The sequence below is a fragment of the Rhinolophus sinicus genome, linkage group LG06 (genome assembly GCF_036562045.2).
Source record: "Rhinolophus sinicus isolate RSC01 linkage group LG06, ASM3656204v1, whole genome shotgun sequence".
Lineage (NCBI taxonomy): Eukaryota > Metazoa > Chordata > Mammalia > Chiroptera > Rhinolophidae > Rhinolophus > Rhinolophus sinicus.
Genome location: NC_133756.1, coordinates 47,820,598 through 47,837,160, shown reverse-complemented (window position 1 = coordinate 47,837,160; position 16,563 = coordinate 47,820,598). Strand labels below are relative to the sequence as shown.

The 16,563-nt window shown below is 36.4% G+C and overlaps 2 protein-coding genes across 7 annotated transcripts in view; one reads left to right on the top strand and one right to left on the bottom strand.

Moving 5' to 3' along the window:
* SPATA1 (spermatogenesis associated 1) overlaps nt 1-9,084 on the bottom strand; it is a 43,482-nt gene extending 34,398 nt beyond the window's left edge. For 3 of the 6 annotated variants that reach the window (XM_074335056.1, XM_074335057.1, XM_074335052.1), the window contains exons 1-4: nt 8,530-9,084; nt 7,652-7,721; nt 2,482-2,661; nt 639-745 (exon numbers count right to left, since the gene is read on the bottom strand). In XM_074335056.1, coding sequence (XP_074191157.1) covers nt 639-745; nt 2,482-2,517 — 143 coding nt within the window. In that variant the 5' untranslated portion in view covers nt 2,518-2,661; nt 7,652-7,721; nt 8,530-9,084. The remainder of the gene's footprint in view (nt 1-638; nt 746-2,481; nt 2,662-7,651; nt 7,722-8,529) is intronic. The other 3 variants (XM_074335054.1, XM_074335053.1, XM_074335055.1) reach the window with 3 other exon arrangements.
* A 16-nt stretch (nt 9,085-9,100) lies between these two features.
* Nucleotides 9,101-16,542, top strand: GNG5 (G protein subunit gamma 5). Its single transcript, XM_019715230.2, has 3 exons — nt 9,101-9,317; nt 12,849-12,992; nt 16,311-16,542. Exons 1-2 carry the CDS (start codon nt 9,237-9,239, stop codon nt 12,972-12,974), a joined length of 207 nt encoding a protein of 68 aa, XP_019570789.1. The 5' UTR covers nt 9,101-9,236; the 3' UTR covers nt 12,975-12,992; nt 16,311-16,542.
* Nucleotides 16,543-16,563: the final 21 nt, after the last annotated feature.

The following is a 16,563-nucleotide window of genomic DNA, read 5'->3' as shown; positions in this document are numbered from 1 at the left end:
ACAGAAAGAGCATTCGACACAAAAGGAATAAGCACAAGGGCCCTGAGGTAGGGCCATGTCTGATGTGTTCCAAAACAGAAAGGAGGCTACTGTGCTTGAAGAAAGTGATGGGGAAGACTGAGGTACACACAAGAGAAATAACAACAGGCAGGTCGCATAGTGTCATGTTTCTGTGAATGTGAAAATACATACATACATACATACATACATACATACATAACATGTAAGTGTATATATACATATATTCCGTTTCTATCTTTAAACAGTTCAGTGAAAAAGTCTTTGTTGGTATACTGGCTTAACTACCATTCACATCTCTTCAATAGGTTTCTAATTTCAGATAAATTCTCTCTTAATTCTCTTTGTGTATAACCATTCACAAAGATGTAATGTATAGATTATACCGTTTTTTGGGTGGCAGTACTATGGCTAAGCGACACCTGTTCCTACAGCACTTTTTTATTTAACTGTTATATAGCATTATTTATTGATAGTATTCATTAAGCTCGGAACTGGATCCATCACATAGCTAGGATATTTTTCACTTATAGTTTTTAAATTTCCAGAAAGCATTTTTCTCTGCAGAAAAAAAGACTGCTTTTTCAGACATGCTGTAACATGACTCCAAAAATACTTGCCTTATAAATCCAGCTGAAATGAATTTGTTAACAACTTCTATTGAAATGGTGTTTAACTTATAGTTCCACGATCCTTCAGGGACATAAAAAACATGAAGTTCCACCAACTGAATAAATTGAGAAGAACGTCAGTTAAAATATTTTTAAAGTGAAAGAAACTCAACTGATTTTCTCTAAAATTTTAAGTTTAATAAACATAATTGAAGTAAACATGTAATACATGCATCCTTCTGAACAAACACAAAAAACGAAATGAACACACAAAAATTTGTTAAGTTGACTAGTTGGCACTTGGAGCAGTTTCCCTTAGACACAGTGTCATAGAGGTGGTCCTAGATTACCCTAACATCTCTGACATGCAGTGCTTTTTCTGTGGCTTGCAGTAAGAATACTAGACCACTAAGAGCAGTTTTCTTATTACCAACCTTTCCCCCTCCCCCAGTCCCTACCTACTCAGTTCCATTTGGGTGACCTTGTGGACTCCTTACCCTTTATGCATTGTCTCCCTAACACAGCTGTGATGATTGCTAGTTCTCAGCACCTGCAACAGTGTGCATACTGTGGTTTGGGGAATAGTTTTGTTTCTAAGAACCCTAGGAAGAACCTATTCCTGACCAGTGATGAAGAAACAAATGGTTCTTTTTAAATAGGGCATGACTGTAAGCTTATTTTGTCTGTGCTTATATATTCTATCTTTTCTATTAATATTTTGTTATGACCTCAATTAGAATCCTTCTATTTAGAAGAATACTTAGATTACTACAACAGAAACAGAACAATTACAGAAATATAATCTTATTTTTTAATCTAATTAAGTTTGATATCCATGGCATATTACAAGTCAAAACATTTGAATGATTATACTCTAAAATATTAAATATCTGGAAAAAACTTTCAAATTTTGAAGTAAATATGACCTACAATATTAGTAATTTTTATAGGAGATAAATATGGCTCTTGACCTGGATGCTTTCCTCAAGTTGTTTTCATAGACAAAGTAAATTACTTCTATACTTTTGATGACAGAATATTAACCGACAATTTAAGATGTTTGTATAGCTCTGATAGTGAAGCATGCCATATGCTATATGGTATTTTGAACACCAGAGCATTTAAAAGAACATTCCCTAGCTATACCATATATTAATAGCTAATATTATTTTGTACTATTAATACCATATATTTAGTAGCTACACTATTAAATACTTGTAAAACCATACAGAAATTGGGGGGAAAAAAGAAAAGCTCGGTTGGAGTTGGTTTAAATAGAAAATGGGGAGAAGATATGAAACAGTTGCCTAGAATTGTGGAAGAGTGAATGAATGAGTGGAAGACAGTCTGACTACATATCAGCAGAAGACTCCACTTGAGATTCATGGTCATGAATTTAAAGTGAGAATAGTCCTTATGCTGGTATATTTTTTTCCAGCCATGTTCTGCTATAGGCATTAAGTGTAAAATAGGTGAAGAATTGGATTAACCAGGGTTTTTGTTTTGCCAAGGATACAATGAATTGAGAGGGGCAAAGAGTTGATAGTGTGAGAGAGTGAAGAAGACTATCCTATGGTATGTAAGTCAGCTATGGAGGGCATCATGAAGTGAGGAATGAAAAAAAAAAAAGTGATAGGATCAATGCATTAGAGGTCCCAGTTCAATCAGGGTACTTAGAGGAAGTGAGCTAGAGATATAAGAACAATAATCAGACAACAGAATACACGAAGTTGGGTGCAAAGGGAAGTTAGTATCTAATATTTTATACAATCCATATTTTTTGCTTTATCAAATCTTTTCAAAAACAATAAGCAGGTTTTTCTTATATTTTAGTATAAAAATATTTTCTTACCTCTGATGAGGAAGGTCGACTTGGATTGAGGGACATATTCACCAGTGTCTGAATGGGGTAATTATCAGCTGGAAATTATGTGGGTTGTTTCTTTTTAAAAATCTTTCTTCATTTAAATAGTATAACGGTTATAACAGATTTTTGACTTGTTTAAGATAGCAGTCCACTAATTTCTGGTCCCTGATACATTCAAAAAGTAGATAAAAAAGACACACACACACACACACACAAAAGGCTTTATAAGACTCAAAATGACAACATAGGAATATATACAATCTTATAATAATTCAAGTAGATATATTACTAGTAAATATGGCCAGTAATTGCAATGAAATGAATATACATCCTGTACAAATAAGTGGTAAATTATAATAAACTGAGACCAGGACATATTTTAAGCAATTCATTTTCTCTTGGCCAAAAATTAAGATAAAATATATACAAGTATAGTATTTCACATCAAGTAGAAATATACTTTTGGAAATGAGAAGACTAAATTTATACAAATGGCTGTAGAATGATTAAAAACTTTTACCATATGCATTTCTTTCTGGGCTTGGATACTTTAATAATAATGTGAACGATCATTCCAGATGAAAATGCCAGTCTTTTAGTATATCAGGTTATGTTTGTGTATTATTTCCTGGCATTTTCTTCAGAGGATTTATGGCAGTTTCCAAGAATAGACAATAAAATGCAAGGTATATGCATAACAAAAATTGAAAAATAAGCTAAAAAGGAATTATCAAAGTTGGACAATCCTTCAGGATACACTATCATACCAAGAGCAGAGTAAAAGCTTTTTCAAGATTTCAAAGCATTGCTCCAACTTGATTTTTATTAAAATGTGATTTAAATCCAACAAAACATAAAAATCCCGTGATTTGATACCGTTTACAGCTCTGTGAAGTCCTACCAGAGACCACTAATTGTTCTAACGGTATCAAAATTAAAAGATTATATCCTGGGACATACAACCTTGTAAATCATGTAGTTTTACATATTGTTCCCTATATAAATTTCTTACAATAATTAAAACTTAAAAAATGTGCTTTCTTATTTTAACCATCTCAAACACTATTTTAAATACATTAGTATATTAAGAAAACATTTAGATCTTTCCATTTCTATATCTACCCAAGGCTCTTTCTGCCATTGTACTAATATTAGTGTCAATTATGAACCTAAATGAAGCACAACTCAGGTTATGTTTGTGTATTATTTCCTGGCATTTTCAGCTATGGTAACTTCCTTATTAGATAAGAATTAGTGGTAATTATAATACAGTACATTAACTGTTATCCAAATTGGTATGCTAGAATTTTTAATTCCTGTGAAAGCATTTAAAAAAAACTTGATATTTTAATTGAGAACAAATTTTTAATTAAGCAAACTCAACACAGATCAATCAAGACCTGCTTTACTATTGTCTACAGTAAACTGCCCCACTATGTTATCCCTTCTAAGGAACAGCAAAGAAGCCATTTTGAACTATAACTCCCTTTGTCATTTCTGACTGGATCAAGACTGAAGACGAAACCTTGGCTGGCCAGAGACAAATAAAATAGACTGGCATGAAAAGATGAGCCTTTAGGAATTAGAATTGGGAGAACTCAAGAATCAAGTATGTAGTTAGTAGATATTGAAGCAAAAAGAATGTAGTAAGGGAAGTCATAAAGTTTTATCATAGCAATGAAGGAAGCCCATGTTATGAGAAAGCTATAATTATTTGTAAACAAAGATAGAAAAAGAGACAAAGAATAGAGAGAATGACTTAACTGGTAGTGAGAAGGAATCTTCAGAGATACATAGGTGATTCATGTTGATAGCTAAGCACTAGAGAGGAGGCAAAATACTGCCCTGCTGAGGTCCCTACATAGCCTTGCATCCACTCCAAGTCTGGCCTATCAGTGCAACAGTTCTTATTTTCTGGATTTCAATGGGATAACTGTCTCCACTACTGCTCTTTGTTGATCTTGACAATAATCTCTTCATTGTTTGAGGAAATTTGAGTAAGGCTTTGCGATGGAAACCAAAAGAGGCTTCATTTAGCGTGTTTAAGCATGCTAGAATTTGTAGTTTATCCTAACCAAATCACATTTCATGTACTAACTGCTAACATATAATCTTTGGTATTTTCAAATTCCTTACGTATTATTAATTACCTGGTGAACAAAATAACAGCAATATAAATGAAAGATCGATAGCTTGATAGCCAAAGATAACAGGATTATAGAGTTCTAGTCTAATCTCTCATTTACCGCACAATTTTGCTTCAGGGCCACATCAGGCCTCAGAAGGAGAGTTCAGAAATAGACTATCAAGTCCACCATGGGTTTGGGAGTAGTAAGTGTTGGTAGATATATCACCTATCTGCCTTCTCTGATCTACTCTCTACTTTAAAGAGAATTAGCTATCATGCTTTCTCTGCACTTTTCCAAAATGATTTTGGGAGTCAGTAGCAGAGCTGAAAATCAAGCTTAAGAATTTCTGTACACTGTTCAGTGCCTAGAAATAAGGATTCTGGTGGTTTTTATTTCCTGCTTGATTTGATAATAGGGCACACAAAGAGATGCTCAGTGGACTTAGAAAATTCTAAATAAATACTAAAATTTGAAACCTTAAATGGACTATATTTAAACATACCAATATAGTAGAATCTCACACAAAGTAATTATATGGATTGGGATAGAACAGGGGAAAGAAACCTGGGAAAGAAACAGGTTTCTAGTCCTGTATAAGACCATTCATTCACTCTTCAGTTTCTTAGTCTGTAAATGAAGTGGTTTGGACCTTTACAGCTCTAAAATTCTTGACATAATTCCTGATTCTTAAGTCACCAAGGCACGAGGTCTATCTGATCAGGATAAATTCAGTTTACATACATATATGTCTTGAGAGTTCTATCTAGTTCACGGATTAACCTGTAAATAAATCAATCCATTTAAAGGATCACTCCAGAACTCCTAAGCATTTTATAGTCCTTAAACTTGTAGGACCAATATAGGAATGAAGTTTGTTTTCCATACAGGTTCTAGTGTAGACAAAATGGCATATTTGTCTTGGTTTGGGATATTCTCAGTATATGCAGGGGGATTTTAGAGTGGGGTCTGGTCTCCCAGAGAATAACAGAATAATACAGAATTAGAGTCTATGTTTGAAAAGGAATTATAGGCTATGTTTTTTATTCATATATACATACCTTCAAGGTCTTTTTAAAGGAAGTGTAGTTTTCATAATCATAAAACAACAATAGAACATTTTAAACAATTTTCTGTTCTGTTCAAAAATTACTTCTTAAGTTTTCAAAGAGATAGAGATACCTTCTCGCCCAGAATAAAACTTGATTTAAAATGCACATTACAATATTCCTCTTGGTAAACAGTATTTGAATGTCTGCTCAGGGAGAACTCAAAGTTTATATTTCAAAAACAAAAATAGAGTTCAAGATGGAAATGACTGGGCTTCAAATATATTTAGAGTTGAACACAGAAAACAAAACCTTGTCTCATTCTTCCTGATTGTTAAGTACCAGTCAATATGGTATTAGTAACACAAAATTAAAGCACAGTATGGGTTTATAAGAGGGAGAAAGAATACATGCCCCCCTTCTCCTTCTTTCCCTATGAAAGAATATAGCTTCTGAACTATGTACATGTCTAGTTATGAAACAAAGACTGCTCTTTCAGTTCTCCATGTTACTTCTGGGAAATTTTCCAAAAGGGGACAAAGCACAGTAGTAAAATTATTTGACGTTTTTTTTGGACAGAATTATAATTACTGAGATGAAGGGTAACATAAGGTAACTGAAAAGGTAATAGACAAAATGTAAAATTGTAAATGAACTGGTATTTAATGGTACCTCCTCACATCCATAGCTGTTGAGTAAATAAAGTACAGTAAAGTCATGACAGTTTTACTGGATACCTTAAGTCTTTTTGATGTTTCTTATAACCCAATTTCCTTATAGTTCTATACCCAACTAGGAAAACTAATTATTACTGTAATATATGGGCAGCTCCATGGAACACATATATTACCTACACATAATGGTATAAAAATCAGGAGTTCTAGTCTTGTCTCTGCCACAAAGTAACTGTATAATGGTGGGCAAGTCACCTATCTCCTGCAAATCTCAATTTGCTTAGAGACTACAAAAACAGAGTAATATAAACTCACTCTTTGAAAAAGAAGTCAGAATTGTGAGCCTCCCCTTAAAAATATTCAGCTTTTAAATTACAAAGCAAGGAACTTGAAACAAAGTATTTTCTGTATTCAAATACTGAATATAAACCTAGTAAACTAAAGAACTTAGGGTCCTAATCCAATAAGGTGAAGATCCCAGGTAAATTTCAATTCACTATATTCTGCTCACAAAACAAAAAAAACGTGACAGATTTCTTGGTTGTGTTTTCTTGTCATTCATTCTTAGTATAATGATTCTCTTGGTGTTAACAGTTTTTACAACAGGGCCTGTGTTTAACCATCTGAAATGCGAATTCGATGTCTGCAAAGTTGGTAAAGTCTTTGTTTTAAATCATTATGGAAGGTCAAAGAACATGGCTTATTTCGGAGATATTATTGATAGTTCACAAACTGTATTTACTGCTAATTCTGATGCAACTGAATTTCAAATGAACTCAATGTTTTTTATCCTCCTTCCTATCTTAAATTGAATCCTTTATTAGATGGACACTACAAAAACTAAGAACAGTATCTTAATTTGAGACAGCAATCCAAACTCTGTGGTTGGTCTCTGAAATAATTTTTAAAAAACCAAAAAGCTTTTTCTGAGAATTTTTATGTCTATAACAATGAGCTTTACTTATTCCTTAACACTCTTCCTCACAGAAGAGGTGATTGAACTATGTACCCTGTATCCCTGAAAATAAGACCTCGCCAGACCATCAGCTCTAATGCATCTTTTGGAGCAAATATTAATATAAGACCTGGTATATTATATTATATTATATTATATTATATTATATTATATTATATTACATTATATTATAGACCTCATATTATTATATTATAAGACCCGGTCTTATATTAAAATAATTTTTGCTCCAAAAGACGCATTAAAGCTTATGGTCTAGCTAGGTCTTTCTTATTTTTGGGGAAACGATATTTCCTGAAATCCCTTCTAGCACTACCATTTCACAGTTCTTACCTTCGAGTTTAGAGGCATATTCTACAACTACTGAAATGAAACATTCTTTCAGTGAAGATATTTTCCAAATCTGCAATGTATGAATGAGATTAGTCAACAAGTCACCAAAGGTGAAGTAATTTAAAATACTGTTGGGGAGGAGGGAGAAGTGACATTTATTGAGATACTTGTCATATTCTTTACGTATATAATTTCATTTCATTCTCAAAAACAACTATGGGAATTAAGTTTTATTATTTCATTTTGAAATGAGTAAACACAGGCTGAGCAAAGTTTACGTGGCTTGCCCAGGGAGACCAGGGGCAGACAGAGCCAGAATTCAAACCCCAGTTTGTCCTAGTCATTACATCCACTGTGTGAGTTAAATACTGAAGTACACTGTACATTTTTGTGAAATGATTTAAATTGTTTAGTAAATAAATTAGGTTTGGTTGACATAGAGCAAATTATACGTGGAATTTTTTACTATACAAAAATTTGTAATGTATTGATGAAACTGTTCATATTTATAGAACATATATTCGTTAATGGACTATCCTAACAGAATAGGAAACATCTGTCCTAAATGCTGTGACCTAACACAAACGTTTCCATGGGTGAAACACACACTGATTGAGCCTATTTTGCTTTGTTAGATCTTACTATTTCTCTAGAAAACCCCTTTGAAGATCAATTTCAAGCAGCGGTAGTAAGTTACTACAGAAATACAAAAGAGCAAACTTTCCCGAAACACAAAAAGACGTTTTATTTTTTTAAACTAAAGTAAGCGATAATCTCCCAAATGAAATGGATGAGACAGGGGTCATCTTCAGCCAGCACCTTAGCTTCTTCACAACCTCTTCCAGAAAACCAAAAGGTAAGGGCGACAGAAGCCAAACCTTGAGAAGATCCTCTTTTCTCCAGCGAACCAGCGCCCCCGCTCCACGCCGCCCGGCTCTCTTGGGTCGGTTACAGCGACCTCCGCGCCCTTTTTCGGCTTCGGGGGTCTGACCGTGAGGAAACGGGCTGAGGATGGGACGTCCGCTGCACAAACTCGGGTCACTTAGAGACACGTCTCTATATGGGGATTGGGTGCCACTGACTCGCGCCTGAATCTCAGCCGCCAACCCCGTCAGGAAAACTGCAACCTCCGTGTCACCCCGCCACCAGGCCTTTCATAAACTCCGTCTAGCGGCTGACTTTCCCTCACCGGTCCTCTACAGAGTCCTTCCCGGGTCTTGGCGGGAAATGACAAGCTCCGTCCTTACCTCTCCCAAATCAGCTTCTCGGGAGAAGGAGGGAGGAGAGGCAGGGCGTCCTGTCGCGCTCGAGTCCGCAGCTGCTGCGCCCACCGTGTGCTCCGCCCCTGCTCTGCTCTCCTCCCCACTTCCCTCAGGCTCTTGCTCCCACCCGCGCGAGGAGCTAAACCAGCAAGCGGAGGAGGGCACGCATGCGCATCGAGGGTGGAGCCACTGGGAAAAGAACCGGAAACTTAGAGACTAAGTTCCGAGCCCCGCCCCTCGCCTCGCTGCCCCGCCGTCTGGCCCCGCGGACCCAGGACCCACCGACCCACAACCGACTAACCTGCCAGGCTCTCGCGTGCGCCATGTCTGGTTCCTCCAGCGTCACCGCTATGAAGAAAGTGGTTCAACAGCTGCGGCTGGAAGCCGGGCTCAACCGCGTGAAGGTGAGCGGGGGCGGGCGGCCGAGGGGGAGGGGAAAGTATCCAGCCGTCGAGCTGGCCGAGGCGGGCGGGACTCGCTTCCCCTGGGGAGGACGCGCGCTGGGCCGCCGCGACCCGGGAGCGGCCAACCTTAGAGACGTAGTGGCGCGGGTCGGCGTTGTGGTTCGGGGGGCCGGTTCGTGCACCCTTCCGCCCCAGAACTTTCCAAAGCGGGCTGGCCCCTGGACTGAAGAGCGGCTTTCCGCATTCCGGCCCTCCTCCCTCGCTCCCTCCCTTCGCAGTGACTTCGCCGCTGGCCTAGCCGCCAGCCGCGCGCGGTCCGCACCCTTCTACCAGCCGCCACTGTTTCTGGGCACTGGGTAGGGTTTTATCCGACTTTTGATTTAGAACATGCGTATTTTCTCTTTTCGTGTCAGAACTTTTCAGACCCACTCCGTTTAGTAGATTCTTATTTCCAGCTCCTCTCATCCACCGAACACATACTTGAGAACGAATTCTTGCATAACTACGACTGTAGGTTAAAGAAGCATGTTTGTTTTTGAAACGTCCTCGGTGTTTAGGTGCACAGCCTCGAATAAATCGTTCGTTTCATACCTGTTTGGCAGTTTGCCATGATCTGACCTTGGGGCTTTCTACTGGTCCACGTACCCGAGAAAGTGACTAGGGTGGACCAGTCTTATTTATTTTGGCGTCTGGTTAGTATTGACCTTGTCTTTGGTTATTTGGGGAGAAAGCTTTTGTGTGTGTTGATATGACAACCTGCCCTTCAAGTGCTATTCCAAGTTTCTTGATTTTTTTTTTTAAATCCTAAGTGAATTGACTTCTTTCTGGTGCAGGTCAGCTTACATGTTAAACACTTTTTATAATTAAAAGAAACACAGTGTAAACCATGTACTCTGTTGAAAGCAGCAGCCAATTTTCAAGATGATGTCTGGACTCATCAGGCTAGTGTTCGGTTCTCTGAAATGTTTTGTGGAGATGGTCTCCCACTTACCTACTTCCTTAAATAGAAGTGGGACCTGACTTAGTTGTGTTCACCTCAAGAGGGGAGGGAAATTACCATCAGTCTTGGTGTGGGTTTCCCCTGTCTTCTGACCTTTATATGCTGTAGACTCCATTGCTGTTTGAATCCTTTTCTCTAATCTCCAGATTCTTAACCTCATCTCAGTGGTTGATGGTCAGTCTTGTCTGGATTTAACTCTGAAATTTGAAATCATGTATTGCTTTGCCAACCATTACATTATTCAGGTGTGCCTTTACCATAGATTGGAGTGTCCCAGGAAAGAAAAAAATGCTGGTTGAAAGCAGTAAGTGTTAAGTAGGGGTACTTAGCTCTAGTCTCCAAGGAAAATGAGATGAAATCCTCAGACTAAAGTACTCTGAGGGCTTTATGAAAACCTTAGACCCTTCAATAACTCCCCAGCATGATGCCTGCCTCTTATACTTAATTTTTCAGGAGGCTTCTGGTCAGGATTATTAAAGCCACCACCAACGACTTGGATTTAATTCTGAATTTGGCTGTAGGGGGCGGGGCAGAGGGGCACATCCCACCTTGGGACTTGAAATGAGCTTTTCTTTAGATGAGTTGCAAAATGTGGTTAATTCGATTTCATTTTATGCATCTTTTTTTATCCATCTGTGGTAAACCATCTGTGGTAGATGCCTTTATGGGGGTGATATTTTATTTTTAATCTTGCACACGTAAGTTTACTGTTTAAACAAATTTGAGTATAGTTGATAGAAATTATCACAAATGCTTGACCAATTCTCCCATATGTATGGTGACATAAACTTGATTGCCAACTCAGGACACTTTTGAGTGAAAGACGACACTAATAATTATACCAGGATTATAAGGTTTCAACCTCCTGGCTGGTGATTATTACAGTGCCTTACAGGCTAGCAGCTTAGTTTTAGAGCTTTTGTCTCGCTGTTTTTTCTCACTGCTTGGAATTCTCACTGATGGTTACTTGGCTGGATTTCGTGTCATTGAGATCTCTTTAAATGTCATCTCCTCAGAGACACCTTCCTGTAGGTCACAATCTAACAAACCACTCTTTTTCTGCAGAGCACCTTGTCTGTCTTTTCCTCTGTACTGTCAGCTCCATAACAGCAGGGACCTGGCTGCTCTTAAGTATTCTGAGTGCCTAGAAGTTTATTTGGCATATAGTGGTGCTTGAGAAGTTTGTGAAAGGGAGTTAAATTGGTGCTTACCTATACTTTAGACAGAAAATTAACAGATACTTTATTCTTACTGCTGGTTAATGAGAATAAAATCAAGTTATAAGATTGTGAAAAATGATACCCATTCCCCTACTTGACCTCTATAACCTTCTTTTGGGGGTAAGCAGAACGGACATTTGTGACAGTACTTGGTACCAGGTATGTTGAAACAACTTTACACAGTTGCTAAATAAACCTATGGGAATCATTACCCTGGACTGTTGTAAAATAGATTCTGAGAACAGAATTTAGATTCCTGTCAGGATAATGGAGCCTATTATCAGGTTGTCTGGGGTACAGCTGTAAATCTGCAGGATTTTTTGGTATAGAGTTTGTGATGTTCTTACCTCCCTTTCAAAGGACAGATACCCAGTTGGACTGGACAACTGCCCTCACCCTCCTTGGTGATAGTTAAAACTGAGAATAAGTGATTATTTTTCCCATCTTCCTAAACCTCAATTCAAGACTTAGGGTATTTTATTCATTTGGGGCATCTTTTAGCCATTCGTGTTCTACATCTGAACCACTCAGTTCATTGTTGCATCCTGCATCACCTTACCAGAATACATACAAATAGAAGATGTTTAAGTGTTCACGGTATATAAACAAAACGGTATGTAAACAAAAGAACTATAAAGCCATATAAATTCCTTATATTCTATTTGAGTGGCTTTGCATACACATATGAAAATTATTGACTCACATTTAAGGCAAATAATACAATTCCTTAAAGGCTGCTCAGTGAAGTTGTTAAATTTAACTGGTTTGCTGTCAGCCTTTCAGTCACATGACACTTAGCAGAAAGCTGTCACTGTCCAGCTTGTAACATTAAACAGCTGATGGTACATACCAAAACAATGACCTGAATGGTTCAGGCTTAGAACATTATGTTCATTAACAGTAGCATTTTTCCAGTAGTACTGCTTTCAAGACAAAGTAATAGTTTACTAAAATTTTTAACACTTTTTGCTTGACCTCTAATATCCTGTTTACTTTTAGTAAATAAGATGTTGCCTACCCTCAAGGTTGCACTTGAACAGCCTATTAATAAACTAGCAAGATGTCCAGTACTTGACAGAGAAATGGAATTGTACCGTTTGCACAGAATCATCTGATGCTTTTAGTTAGAAAACAAATTAATCTTATTTACATGTAGTTTTAAGAGCTCAGTTATATGACTGTTGACCCTCAATTAGTATGTATCTTCCTTTGAGTTAAGTGTTTATTGCAAGTATTTTGAGAGATTTGAGAAAACCTTCCTTAAAATATTCTCACCAGGTCCTATCTCCCCTTCCCCTTTGTTATTTATAGGTTTCCCAGGCAGCTGCAGATTTGAAACAATTCTGTCTGCAGAATGCTCAACATGATCCCCTGCTGACTGGAGTATCTTCAAGTACAAATCCCTTCAGACCCCAGAAAGTCTGTTCCTTTTTGTAGTGAAACTAATCTTTGGAGGTAAGTTTCTTTAGACTAAAACAACAAACCCCACAGCAGAAATAACTAGTCAAGTCTTTTACTCTGTAGCACTTAAAAGTTGACAAAGATCATCCCATGTACTTTTGTTCGGCACTTCCAAGTATCCAGTCTTTTGTTGTTTTGTGAAAGTGAGGATTGGTGAAATTCACTGATTTGGTAGTCATGAAGGCTAATTGTTTCTGTTTTACCATGAAGAGGTTTAAATAGAGGATTTAATAACCCATAAAGAAGATATAGAATTACTGGAAAATTCCATTGCTGTGAGAAGCATGGTATTTTTTTATAGCATTGGCCTAATGGTGTATTTTCGGGTTCCTAAATACTAGTTTAATAATTGTGTGCCTGATACATATTTAGACAGTTTTTAAAAATCTGCAGTGTTTAAGAAGATGACTTTTAAAGTACTACCAATTGATTTAGATTAATTCTGATATTGTTCTAATAGAACCCAACTATAAGGCAGCATAGCAAAGATTTAGGAGTTGTGAATGGAAGAGAAAATGAGATAGTTGAATAAACTGACTTGTATATTTTAATCTGCACCCTCCAAATCATATGTCAGTGTGTGCAAAAACATGTTAGTCCAAAAGAGATGTGACCAGAAACATGCTGTGTATATAATTTAAAATGCAATCCAATGGTGCTACCTTTTAAAAATCCATCCTGCTATAGTCAAGAGTGCAGCATACTCACCAGTTTTGACCTGAGAAGCAACCTTAAACAGTGCTTAAAAAAAACCAAAACAAACAAAAAAGCCCTCCGAATGGCACACACCCTTTACAAACATTCTAACTCTTCAAAGTCCAGGAAGCTGCTTCCTAAAATACCATGTTACATAGTTGTGCCCTCCCTAATTAAGCCTTGTAGATTTGGGAGTGTCCAGGAAATCGGTATGTTTCCAGTAAATACAATGATTGGTTAAGACTTTTGAAATACCAGGGGGAAAAAAAGACCCTTTAAATAACAGGTTTTCCATAAAGAAGTAATTCTTTTTAACAGTCTGTCTCATATTTAATAGTTCCTTGCTTCTGGCAATATTAATACTTCATGGCAACTTTTGGCAATTTCATATTATTATAGCTTATTAAAGATCTTTTTTAAACCCATGTTCTAGTTGTAGTCACTTTACAAAATGGTTTTTCATTTGATATAAAATACTGATAAGAAGTTTGGCTTCTTAACTGACTGTTAATAGGAGTCTACATTTCATAGGAGTCTACTGATAAGGGTTTAAATGATTTGCTCAGCGTAATGAGTGTAATAACCACCCAGATTTTGAAATAAAATAGTGGCTATTAATCCTGGCAGTATAATAAAACAGCTTTGTGTTTATTAAGATTTGAAGCTAGGAAAATATTTTGATGTAGAAGCATTTCTTCTCAAATTTCAATGTATCTACAAATCACTTAAAAACCTAATTTAGAAGGTCTGGAGGAAGGCCCTATGATCTGCATTTCTTACAAGCTCTCAGGTTATACTGATGCTGGTGGTCCTAGGCCCACAATGAGTGGCATGGATGCAGAGAACCTACATTTGAGTCTTGAAACTCATAGCTTTTAAAAACATATGGTTTATTTATAACTTAAAAAAAAAAAAAAAAAAACATAGGTAATTTAGCAATAGCTAGTACAAGGAAAATAGAAATTACCATGATCGGCATACCTAAAAATAACTATTGTTGGCAGATGTTTTAAGAGAAAATTTTTTTTTAAATGAGGATCGATCATAGTATGTAGTTTTTCACTCTGCACAATGAATTTTCTTATTTCATTAAATATTTGTAAATGAGATGTTCACTGGTTGTACTGGAACTTATACTTCATCGAATATGGAAGTCTCCAAATTTGAGGCTACACTGAAGTGAATATCTTGGTACCTATATGTATACTTTATCTCTCTATTTAAGCTACATTTTCAGAAGTAAAATTACTCAAGAATGACATTTAAAATTTCATAACACTAGTCTTAAACTTTGCTGTTTTACCTGGAGCTTGAAAGTGCTTTTTTGCTGAGCCCTGGCCAAACCGACCTCAGCCTATTTGCTATTTTCTGCCTATCTTGTGTTTTGTAATTTGCACTGATTCAAATTTGTTAAGTGAGATTAAATATTTTTTCCCACCATTGATTTGTTTACGACTCTTGAACAAAAAAGATGAACCCTGTATCTACCATCCTGAATTAAATGCTTTACCTTAATTTTTAAAAATAAAAGATACTTTTTCTACCTTTCCACATAGGTAACTTATTCTGAAGTTGGTATGCTCGTTTTTACTTTTTACGACATATATTTATTTTTTTATAGTTTTAAAACAATTTTATATTTATTTTTTAGTTTTATTTGTTTTCGATTTCACTGGAGAACATTGTGTTTCTCCAAGGCCCATGAGCTCCAAGTCATTGTCCTTCAATCTAGTTGTGGAGGGTGCAGCTCAGCTCTAAGTCCAGTTGCCGTTTTTAATCTTAGTTGCAGGGGGCGCAGCCCACCATCCCATGTGGGACTTGAACCTGCAACCATGTTGTTGAGAGCTTGTGATCTAACCAATTGAGCCATCTGGACGCCCCCAAAACATAACTCATTTTTTTTTAAAGGCACTATTGCATTACTTTTGAGAGATTTATGTTGATTCATGTAGATTTTATCATTTTAATAGCTATATAGTATTCCATCATGTATAATAAACCTTATCCATTCCCCTGTTGAGTTGCATTTAGGCTATTTCCAGTTCTTTGCTGTTAATACTTCTATAGTCAATATCCTATACACATTTCTTTTTGTGTATAGGTTTGTATAGGTAAATAGAAGTAAATAGGTAAACAGTAGTGTTTGTATAGGTTTGCATCTTCTACCTTAATAGATATTGCCAAACTATTCTCTGAAATACTCCTGCTCATTTTCTAGGGGTGTTCAGATTTTTCTGAACTTAAAGAAATTTTTATATGAACCGTTTTATTAAGATACAGAGTGTATTTTGGCAATGGTATTGGAAAGTTAATCTTTAAATCTATTTATTTATGAACCATGAATGATATATATATATATATATATATACTTCAGGATGGTTGTGAAAAATAAGAGAAAGTTACATTTTACACCATAGTCATGTCCCATCCTCTTTTTCATTTTTTCCTAGAAATGCTGTGATGTTTTTTTTAAATAGGTGTAGCTTAATTGAAAGTACTTTATAAACTGACATTCAGATGAATGCCCTGAAAGTAGTACAAGATGTACTGCTTGCTACTCAGAAAAAACGATTGTTCTTTGACATTACCCTAATTCCCTTTGTTTCTCCATTTCAGGTTTTCTAAACCACTTTTCATGAACCAGTGAATATTCACCGGAGAGCTAAATCTGATGCCTGTACAAAAAGCTTCTGCCTATAACATGTGCCATACTATATACAAACTTCTGCTTTTGTCAGTCCTTAACATCTACCTCTCTGAATTTTCATGAATTTCTATTTCATAAGGGAAATTATTTTATATACACTGGTAGCAGCATACAATAAAATACTTAATAGTATTAAATGGATTTTTTTTGCTTAATTATTGG

Bases quoted from the DNA above. Each gene is read 5' to 3' on its own strand.
- GNG5 (XM_019715230.2), top strand. From the start codon at position 9,237: ATGTCTGGTTCCTCCAGCGTCACCGCTATGAAGAAAGTGGTTCAACAG. The intron at 9,318-12,848 runs GTGAGCGGGGGC...TGTTATTTATAG, and splicing joins CCGGGCTCAACCGCGTGAAG to GTTTCCCAGGCAGCTGCAGA.